This window comes from Aptenodytes forsteri, unplaced genomic scaffold (assembly GCF_000699145.1).
Source record: "Aptenodytes forsteri isolate BGI_AS27 unplaced genomic scaffold, ASM69914v1 Scaffold617, whole genome shotgun sequence".
Lineage (NCBI taxonomy): Eukaryota > Metazoa > Chordata > Aves > Sphenisciformes > Spheniscidae > Aptenodytes > Aptenodytes forsteri.
The window spans coordinates 11,852-22,196 of record NW_008796119.1 but is presented as its reverse complement, the minus strand read 5'-3'; the positions used below and the strand labels follow the sequence as shown (position 1 = coordinate 22,196).

General features: G+C 56.2%; 2 protein-coding genes across 2 annotated transcripts in view; one reads left to right on the top strand and one right to left on the bottom strand.

Annotated features, from left to right (window-relative positions):
* CHRNB2 (cholinergic receptor nicotinic beta 2 subunit) overlaps positions 1-299 on the bottom strand; it is a 5,675-nt gene extending 5,376 nt beyond the window's left edge. The window contains 1 exon segment of the mRNA XM_009287213.2: positions 60-299. Coding sequence (XP_009285488.2) covers positions 60-299 — 240 coding nt within the window.
* Positions 300-347: 48 nt separating this feature from the next.
* On the top strand, positions 348-7,974 carry UBE2Q1 (ubiquitin conjugating enzyme E2 Q1). Its single transcript, XM_009287212.1, has 13 exons — positions 348-361; positions 893-1,058; positions 1,403-1,507; positions 1,865-1,915; positions 4,029-4,169; positions 4,753-4,837; positions 5,302-5,362; positions 5,905-5,995; positions 6,097-6,155; positions 6,439-6,487; positions 6,780-6,875; positions 7,043-7,109; positions 7,549-7,974. Exons 1-13 carry the CDS (start codon positions 348-350, stop codon positions 7,578-7,580), a joined length of 1,017 nt encoding a protein of 338 aa, XP_009285487.1. The 3' UTR covers positions 7,581-7,974.
* The last annotated feature ends 2,371 nt before the right edge of the window (positions 7,975-10,345 follow it).

Here is a 10,345-nt window from a genome sequence, read left to right as displayed (position 1 = left end):
CGGGTGCAGGCAGGGCCCGGGGGAGGGCAGCGCCTGGGGGGGTCACAGGGTGCTCTCACCGTCCTGATGGCCCCCTTCTCCCCTGTGTGAGACTCTGTGCCCCTCCTTTTCTGTGCTTGCCCCGGGTTGTTTTTTGGGGGGGGGTCCCGGGTGGCCCTGACCAGTGATGCCTGGAGGAAGGGGGTATCCGCGGCATCAGCGTTGGGCTCTTCGTGTCTGCTCTGGTTCGCCCTCGCCTGGGTTTTAGGGGATCCTGGTTCTGGGTCGGTTTGCAATGGGGTGCGGATCCCATCTTGCATGGCAAGTTGCAGCTGGTTATTGCGGCTCCAGACGAGGAGCAGCAGAGCATGGAAAACCCCTGGTGTGGACGCTGAACGGGGCCGGTGTCTGGGATTTTCCAGAGGGGCAACTTAGGAGCCTTATCAGAGGCTGTCAGCAGCTTTGCCCTGGATTAAAGGTGCCTGCTTGGCCTCTGCCCCTGCACGGGTGGTGTCGGGTTGTGCGTGCCTGATTCTTCTCCTGCAGCGCTTCTGGTCCAGAGCTGGCGAGGCAGGAGTCCCGCGGGGCAGCATGAAACGCCCTTGGTGTCCTGCCTTAACTGCTTTACCACCCACAGAGGCCCCGGCGACCAGAGGGGTGGCCAAAACTTCACCACGTTCTGTATTCCACCCTGCTGCCCCGGGCTGGGGGGGAAGCAGTGCAGAGTTGAGCCAGATCAGCGCGGCTGGAGCAGGGGTTTGGTTTGCCCTCGGCCCCGGGATTAGCCTGGAGGGTGGATGCGGTCGCTCGCGGGCTGTTCCGCTGATCTTTGTGGTCTGGAGGGATCCGTTTGCAAGAGACGTGGAGCTGCAGCTCCCTGTCCTGCCTGGCTCGCTGCTCTGTTCCCCGCCAGCTGCATCGGTGGGACGGAGGCAGCTGCGGCAGCACAAACACCACCTTCTCCTTCTCTCCAGGAGTCTTATCCAGCTGTTCCCCCAATATGGTCTGTGGAGTCAGACGATCCGAACCTGGCAGCTATCCTGGAGAGGCTGGTGGAAGTCAGGAAAGGAAATACGCTGGTGAGGCGGTGCTGCCTGGGGAGAGGGGAGGGGTGGCGAGAGGCTGGCTGCTTCGGGAGGGTAAAATCCCTGCTGTGTGCCTCCAAGGGCCCAAGGCAGGGGTGCCTCTTGTCTCATAAGGGTTCGGGAAATTTGGGATGAGCAGCTCTGACTTCTCTTGAGTTTGATGCTGGGGCGTGATTTTTCCCCCCCGTGTCCACCGCTGCTTGGAGCAGGAAGGAGCGGCCTCTGGGCCTTCCCTCGCTCGTTTGTGAGGGAAAGCGTTGCAGCGCTGAGGACAGCTGAGGCTTAGCTTGGCGTGTGGGTCTCTGCGCTTCTCTGACGCTTGCCTGGTCTCCCGACAGCTTTTGCAGCACCTGAAGCGAATAATCTCTGACCTGTGCAAACTCTACAACCTCCCCCAACATCCAGATGTTGAAATGCTGGACCAGCCTCTGCCGGCAGAACAGGTGAGTGACTCGGGACAAGACTTTCTGAGCTCATAAAACAAGTTTCCTGGCGTTTGCTTTAGAGGCTGAGGCTTCCTAACCCCCAAAGGAGGAACGCAGCAGGTGAGGTGTTGATCTCCTCTCCCTGGGGTGGATTCCTGTCCCAGGCTGATGCCAGCCTGCTCTGTTGGGCCTTGGTGCTGTTTAGCTGCTCTGGTGTAGTTTCCTTTAAAGGTTCTTGGCTTCACTCTGCTTTTAACTTGGTTCTGCTTGTAAATCCCTGTTTAACCTTGCCTCAGAAGCGTCTGGGAAGGCAGGAGAGCATTGCCCCAGGAAGCTGACAGTGCGATTTTCATCTCTGTCCTTTTGTCCCTGCAGAGCACACAGGAAGAGGTGTCTTCTGAAGAGGAGGATGAAGAGATGCCAGAGGTAAGTGCCGCCTTGCTGTATGAGGAAGTACACTGGAGAGCTGAGCACGGGGAGATGCCTGCTGAAAGGTGTGAGGGCACAGGGATTGTGGCTGGGAGGAGCTCATGGAGTCTAGACAGGGAAGAGCCCGCTGTTTGGCTCAAAGGCTAGGTTGTTGTCAGTGTTTTGCTGCTGGGGACCCAGGTTCCTGAGCCAGATGGGAGCAATGTGTTTACAAACCACAGGGGACCACAGCAGCTGAGAGGTGTAGCCATGGCCTCCAAAGGCAGACGAGCTGAGGGTGGAGCCCCTTTGACAACTTCTCTCTCAGCTCGTGCTGCTGTGCTCTAGAGCCTGAAATTTACTCACAAGCGATGGGATTTCCGGGTTGCCATTGCTGGTGGGGAAATCACACCGTGAAAATGGGACTCCTGCAGTGAGGATTAGGTAGGATGGCTGAGTGTGCGAGCAAGCTAATTGGCAGGAGCAGCAGAGGCAGCCGTGCTTCACTGCAGGCTGAGAATATCGTGCTGCAAAACCCACAGGCTTCAGTTGTTTGGTTTGCAGTTTAGAGATCTCTGGAAGTGGGTGGAATAATCTTGAATCTCCATGGTGACGTTTAGTGATGCCTCGCACACTTCTGGGGTGAGAGGCACGGGCACCGAGTCAGCAGCACTGCAGAACCTGGGGGCAGGTCACTTAGCAGCAGCATGCCTAGCAGTTGTTGGGGTTTCAACAAAGTGAATAGCTTGCTAAATCAAGGCCAGCCTTTGCCAGGGTCCCCAGAGAAAATGAGGAGGCTTAAACTGGTACCAGCATAACCTTGCATATTTGCAAACTTGCTGCTTTGTGGCAAATTTGCGATGTGTGAGTCCTCGCTCTCCTGTGGGCTGGAAAAGAAATCCTCAGGAACCGAGCATCCCCCCTCATGCTTTCTGCCAACGCCATGCGTTGTTGTGCAGGGACAACGCTCTCGCTCAGAGCAAAGGTTTCTTGCTGAGCGGTTGGATTTGTTGGGCTGTCGGAAGAGCAGAGCAGCAGAGCCGTGCCCTGGTGCAGAGATGCATCACGCAGGTTAATCCACTCGAGGGATTTTCTACGAGGATCTGTTTTCCTGTGTGACAGTCTGAAAATGTCAAAGCCCTTCCAAAAATGCTGCTCATCCAGAATAGCAGCAGCTAGCCTGGAGAGGCCGAAGTAAACGCTTGTTCAGAGGATTTAATGCCAGCGCTGGAGCTGTGCGTGCCCACAGCCATTTGCAGGCAGCTTCCAGGTGGCTGAAACCTGTGTGCTGACACAGTGCAGTAGCTGCTGTGCATGGGGAGAGATCTCTGCAGTGGCCCCTGATCGCTGCAACTGTCTTTTCCCGATTATTAACATCGGGGTCTTGCACATGTCGGCCTGACGAGTGTTGTGGTGGAAAGGGGTGAGGGGCAGAGCCTCTGCCGGGGTTAGGGAGAGCATTGGGGGTGCGCTGTGCAGTGGAGAGCTGAGCTGATCTACAAAGAGCATCCAAGACATGCTGTGAAATGTCACCTCTTTTTGAGGAGAAAACATCCCACGCCACTGAATTTTGTGTGCGAGGGTCTCCTCTTGTGCTGCCAGCGAGCTGCGTTTGTGTTGGGTTTTTGCTTGTGAAGGGGGAACAACGCGGCCCAGCAGCACTGCGCTGAGCGTCTGCACTTTGTTCCAGCCTTCCAGAAACGTGGCATGGGGCTGCTTGAGCCACGTGCGTGCCGAGATGCAAGTGCCCTTCAGTTACATGGGGCTCGTCGGGGAGCATACGTAAGATTAATGGCTAATTATAAACAGGCGCGAGACTTGGCAGGGAAGAGTCCAGCGAACAAAGAGCTTGCGTGAGCCCAATTTAATTCTGGAAAGGGAAGTATGCCACTCTGCCTGCTGGCTTTGGTATGGGAGGGCAGCAGGGGCCCAGTGCCTGAAAATTCTTCACTGAGCATGCCCAGGCCTTGTCTTCCACCCTGTTTGTGCCTCAGATCAGGGCTTGGGACTTCCTGAGGAGGGAGAGTTGCACCGAGATTCCTTCCTGGTTCAGGACAGCTTCTGTCTGCAGTACCTGGAGCAGGGAGGAGCGAAGACGCGTCTCCTACTAGCTCTCCTCTCCCCTTCCCAGGACACTGAGGACTTGGACCACTACGAGATGAAAGAGGAAGAGCCAGCAGATGGGAAGAAGACAGAGGATGAAGGCATTGGGAAGGAAAACCTGGCCATTTTAGAGAAAATTAAAAAGAACCAGAGGCAAGATTACTTAAATGTACGTGTCACCTGGCGGGCGGGCGGGTTGGGGAAGCAGAGGGACCCAAGGGCAAGAGTGATGGGGGCACCTGGTAGCCCTAAATCAAAGGGGCCGTCTCTGGCCAAAGGTACAGCAGTGGCTCTCAGGGGCTGGCATGGCTGATGCAGAGAAGTCTGTGAACTGCCTCTGCAGCTCAGGGAAGTAAGCGTGGACCTCAGGTGCCCCCGAGGCATCAGTGCTACGTGGGGCAGCCTTCCTGCAGTGAGATCTGGGGTTCCCCTCTGCTCCCAGGAGCTGCACCTCACTTTGGGCCGTGGAGGTGGTTGGTGGGTTGTGCTTTTATACTCCTGGGCAGAAATTCTTAACGTAGTTGAGAGGGCACAGAGGTGTTTCTGCTGCAGCTGCGCTGCCTGGGGTGGCGTATTTGGGGCAAGGGAAGTTGCTGTAGGGGGAAAGGGGAAGACTGAGAGGGTGGGGGACATGGGAAGGTCTAGTTTAGAGGCTGGACAGGAGTTGTAGCTCAGGTGTTGGCCTCGTAGAGCAACGGCCATGGTGGGCGCAGTGCAACAATGCGACTTCCCTCCTCCCAAATTCCTCGTAGGGTGCAGTGTCTGGGTCTGTGCAGGCCACTGACCGGCTAATGAAGGAGCTCAGGGATATTTACCGATCACCAAGTTTCAAAGGCGGTAAGTACTGCAGGGAGCTCGAGGGAAGGGACTGCTGCTCCACTGTTCGTGCTGGGGTTTTCCTCATCGTCCTGGGTGGCACCTAACAGGCCTTAGAGCTGTTCTGCTCTTCTCAGCTGGGGAGAAGATCTCCGGCCTTTGGTGGTTGTGGCTCTGTCCAGAGCGAGCAAAACTGCCTTACTGTCTCTTCCCTGCCAGTGCTGGATGGGGGTGAGGAGCGTGCTGTGGGTGGGAGGATTGTCTGGCTTTGAGGGTGATGGTGCTCCTGCCCCTTCCCTGAGCCCAAGGACTCGGGAAGGAGCAGTCATAGGAAAACCGCTGCCTTCAGGATGGTCCTTCTGGATAAGTGCTGCTTTTCAGGGGGTTCTGTGCCAGGCTGAGGTTGCGCTGCAGGGCCAAGGGGATTTGAAATCTGGGTGGTTCCATCTCCTCTGGTAGTGACACACCTCTTCTCTGGCTTGCAGGATACTATGCAGTTGAACTAGTGAACGACAGCCTGTACGATTGGAACGTCAAACTCCTGAAGTAGGTGGCATAGCTTGGGATCATACAACTGTGGTGGATCTTGGTGGTGGGACCAAAACGTTCCCATGAGCCAGAGGGGAAGTGAGCAGGGCAGGGGAGCACCTGGCAGACCTTGGGTTAGCCTCTCTCAGGCAGCTTGCTTGCTGTCTCCACATCAGAAAGGAGATGACATCTCCAGAGAAAGATGATATAATCTGAGGGCTCTGCAAGTCTGTCTGCTGTTCCTAGAGTCCTGGAAGAGGTGCATCAGACAAAACCCCGAGCTTTCACACCCTCCAGACACCAGTGCTGCCTTTTCCTTGGGCCAGGCAGTCTTTATTTTTAAGCTGGCAGCATGCAAAAAGGGTGTGATGGTCTTCTCTGCAAACCAGGAGCAGAATGCTGACAGCCCATGCTGTCGCTGCCCTCTGGGTGAGAACCTGAGGGCCCACGTGCCAGCCAGGTTGTGCAGGTACAGTAGCTCTGGGGTTCGGTGGCAGTGAGCATGGCTGACTTGAGGTGCACAACCTTGACTCTGACCCTCTGGGGTTTCCCTTCGGCAGGGTTGACGAGGATAGCGCTTTGCACAATGATCTCCAGATCCTCAAAGAGAAAGAAGGAACAGATTTCATCCTCCTAAACTTCTCCTTTAAAGTAAGGCTTCCTGTACCTTCCCCTCCTCAAGATACACCTGCCTCGGTGAGTCGTCAGAGAAGACGTTTCTCAACAGCTTTGCCTCCCTTCTGTTGTTCCAGGATAACTTTCCCTTTGATCCACCGTTCGTAAGGGTCGTGTCACCGGTGCTGTCAGGGGGGTAAGTAGCTGTTTGCCTGTCTCTGCTCACTGAGGTCTCCAGCACTGCTTCCTGCAGCAGTTTTCACTAAGAGTTTATCTAGTGCTACGCAGTCCCGTAATCTCCCCGATACGAGTTTGCAGTAGCTCTCCCAGGAAGCATAGACGGGGGTGGTGGATTTTTTTTTTTGTGTGTGTATTTTTCCATCTGAGATCTACTCTGAGAAAACGGTTCATCTCTGGAGCAGCGGGTGGGTGAGGCTGTGTCCATCTCTGACCTAACTTTGCCCGATTCCTTCCCCAAGGTATGTTCTGGGTGGCGGTGCCATCTGCATGGAGCTACTTACGAAACAGGTGGGTACTGGCCGGTGCGTGGACTTGGGTAGCTGCTGCTGTCTGCCGTGCTTTGTATTCCTGCTGCTCAGGGCCTGCTGGCGGCCAAATCCTACCTGTACCCCTGCAGCTGCCAGGCATGGCTGCTGGCGGCCAAATCCTACCTGTACCCCTGGCTGGCAGCTGCCTGGCATGGCGCTCGCAATGCCTTTGCCGGGCTCGGGAAGGCCCTTTCTTTGCTGTGGGGAAGTGCAGCCCCTGGGCAGGGGGTCCCGTCTGTGCTGGCCTCACTGTGTTGCACTCTGTCCCTCAGGGCTGGAGCAGCGCGTACTCCATCGAGTCGGTGATTATGCAGATCAGCGCAACTCTGGTGAAAGGGAAAGCGCGAGTACAATTTGGAGCCAATAAGGTAGGGCCCGGTCAGCGTAAGAGAACTTGAGGAGCGGTTGGTAGCAGGATGGAGGCAGATGAGCGAACAACCGGCTCTGTGGCAGCACAGTTCGTGTAGGGAAGGCGTGTGGGATGGCTTGCACTGGGTTCTAGCTGGACTGACTGTCGCTCTGGCTTCCCTTGCAGAATCAGTACAGCCTGACAAGAGCACAGCAGTCCTACAAGTCCCTGGTTCAGATCCACGAGAAGAACGGTAAGGGCTGAGGGAGAGGGCGTGCATTTCCCCTCGCTAGTCCGGGCTCCCCTAGGCCGAACATCCAGACGAGCTGCTTGAGTTTTTTCTGCCCCAAGTGCAGAGACTACCTGGAGCGAGATGATAGCCGGCAACGGCAGCTGCTGTCTAACGCAGAGCGTGTGGCTGCAGCATCCCTCTGCCCTTCCCTACTGGCCCTGCTGGTCAGTGCTGGGCTCCTTTGGCTGTAACTAGAGGCAGCGCGTCATTCTCCCGGTGGCGTCGGGAAGTAAACCGGAGAGAAAGCCTCCCGGTAATCTGGGAGATGTGGCCCTTTGGAAGTGGGACTTGGCGTGCTCGCACTGCCGCTTTCAGCAGCTTTTCCAGCTGTGCATTTCCAGGTGTTGATTTGCATTCCCTGTGCAGCTTCGTCCCTCACGGATCTCTCTTCTTGTTTCAGGCTGGTACACACCGCCCAAGGAGGATGGCTAGCACAGATGCTGCAGGACCAATCTGATTATCTTCTGGATGCTCTACTTGGATCTTAACGACGCCTCTTGGCTTTCTCCCAGGATGTAATAGCTCTGCCTGTTGCAGGACAATAATGGCTGTTAAAAACTCTAAATAAAACTGTTTAAGCAGTTGGACTGACCTAAAACACTTGCTGGACCCTTGCTGGCAGGCATTCTTGTTAAAACAAACTTTTGAGCCTCTTGTATCGCTGGAAACTTTCGACTCTACTCCAGTCTAGAGCGTCCTCCTTACCTATGCTATGGATTTAATTTATTTTCTTATTTCATGTACACTGCTTTTTTTTGTTACAGTGTATGATGGATGTGTATGGAAAATGTATCTTTGGAGAAAAATTACAGTTTGTTAATTTGAAGATGCTGGCCTGACTAATTGCTTTTTCCACGATGCTGCTGACCGTACCCTGCGCTGGCAGCAGCAGGGAGCAAACCCCTTTGCAGCAGCCATGCCACGCTATGTCTTCAGCCCTGGTCTTGTGGCAGAGTGGTGGATGGAGCTGAGGGGCTGTGCTGGAGGTGGGGGCGCAGGAACGGCCCAGGGCCTCTTGGTGTCAGCTGCGAAACCCCTGGAGAAGCCGTGCGGGAAGGTCTGGAACAGCTGCCTTGGAAGAAGAAAACCCTTTTTTCTTTTTGGCAACGAGGGAGCAGGGATTCTGTCCCCTTCTCCCCCAGACCAAGAACAGACTTTTCTCTTTGTAACTGCAAACTTACACCTCTGGAAGTGGAGAGGGGAAGATTTGTAAAGCTTTCCTGTGTCCTGCTGTGGATGAGGGGTGGTTTGTAGGCTGCCAGCTCTCGCCCCAAACTTCTCCGTGTCCCGTCTTGCCAAGCAGCAAGATGAGCGGAGGCTCAGCTGTGACAAACCTGAAGCTGTAGCCCTTTGCCCTGTCTCTCCCCACTAACCGTGTGTGGAGGGGGAAGGTGGCTGAGCCTCTTGCACCTGTAATTGCTGCGCTGTGGATGAAAGCTGCTGAGTGAAAGGGGAGTGTGGGCAGTGCTGGGTGCGATCGCTCCTCTCATCCCTGCCCAGGGCTTCCTCCTGCAGCAAGTGGCCCGGTTCTCTAGGGTTTTGTTTTATTTTTCCTCCTCAAGCCATTATTCCTGCTCAGCTCAGTGCTCCGGGGCTGAGCTCCAGCCCTTGGTGGAAGGCATTGCTGTGGTCTGTGTTCCTTGCTTGAATCCCCCCTGCTCTGTCCTGAGGCTGCTGGAAGGAGATTTGGGTGTTGGAGCTCTTCTAACTTCTGGTGCTGTGTCCTTGGCTGGAGGGCATAGCTGACTCGTTAGCGTCAAAGCCGGACCATCAGTATTAATTCATGGTATTTGAATAAAAGTTATTAGAAAATCAAAGGGCCTCAGAAGAAGTCCATTATCTCCTCCAGCAGCTGTTCTCCTCTTTAGGCGTTGTCCTGCTCCGAGCCTTAGAATACAAAGATGCCGTATTTTTTTTGCAGGATTACTGATGGCTGCTCTGCACTTCCTGCAGGAGCAGCTCCAGCCTCTGCCGGGGACTATTTTTAAGTGCTTTGCTGAAGGACCGGAGGGTTTGCGATGCTGAGCAGCTCTGCCCTGCCCTGTGGTCTGCTCCTCCCCCCCCAGACCAGCACCCAGCGGGGTCCTGGGCGCTCCCCAGCCCTGCTCCTGGTGCCCGGCCCTGGCGGGGGACGGAGGCAGCTGCACTCCGCTCCCCTCTTTAGCTCAATTAGTACCAAGGAACCTGCTGGGGAGGGGGGTTAAGCCGGTTTAATGAAGGTTTAAAAAGCTTGTGGTGTTGCTATTTGGTGAGGCGGGGGGCTGTGCCTGCTGACCCCAGCGATGGGGTTGGGTTTGGGTACGCTGAATTGGTTGGGAGAGCTCGCAGCACGCGTGCTCCCAAATCCTGGCGACTTTCCAGGCCAGGATGAGCGGGAGAGTTGAACAGTGCCTGCAGGACCCTCTGCTGCTCGGATGCCGACCTGGTGGGCGTTGAGGCTGGAAGCGTGGCAGGAACACCGCGAGCTGGCATCTGGCAGGCCTGTCCCGTCTGTTCTCACCCGCCTGAGCATCAGGACCTGCCCCGCTCCAAGACGGGCTCAGCACTCATCACCACGGCACTGGCTCGGCTCTTGTTTTGGCTTCTCGGGGAAGCAGGCGTGTGGTGCCATCTGTCACCGCTGCTGGAGACGCTCCCACAGCCTTCCCTGTGGGAGCTGGCAGGGGATGGGGAGAGACTTCCCAAAGGAGAGGCATGGATGGCGTGCCATGGGGAACACCACCACGGCACAAAGCCACCGAGACGGTGCTGCCCGCACGTCTGTCCTGCTGTTGAGGCCTCCAGAAAGATTAAGGGGGGGGGGGGATTTAAATCTGCCAAGGAAAGAAAACAAACCAGCACCTTTCACATTAAGCTAGCACCTGAGTTTACCAGCGGAGGCACAGAGTTTTCCTTGGCCACAAGAAGGCAAAGCTGAAGCTGGCCAAGATCCCACCGTCAGTTTGGGTGCCAGCCTAGCAGCAGCGCCTCACCACTGCAAGACGCATCCTGCCCAGCAGGGCCGGCGAGGAAATTGCCACCACTTCCTACGGCGCTGCCGGTGACCCTGCACCATGGCTCGAGGCTGCCCAGCTCCCCAGCACCTCCCTGCACCTGGACGGGGGGGGCCCAGTGCTGGGGACCAACCGTCCCTGCTGAGTTGGGGGGGGTCTGTTCTCCCAGTGCCCCCTCACAGCAGCAGGACCACCCCACCCCCC

What these genes read in the sequence shown, in the direction of transcription:
- UBE2Q1 (XM_009287212.1), top strand. An exon ending in AGGATGAAGAGATGCCAGAG is followed by an intron (nt 1,916 to 4,028) that starts GTAAGTGCCGCC and finishes TCCCCTTCCCAG; the next exon opens with GACACTGAGGACTTGGACCA. An exon ending in ATCACCAAGTTTCAAAGGCG is followed by an intron (nt 4,838 to 5,301) that starts GTAAGTACTGCA and finishes TCTGGCTTGCAG; the next exon opens with GATACTATGCAGTTGAACTA.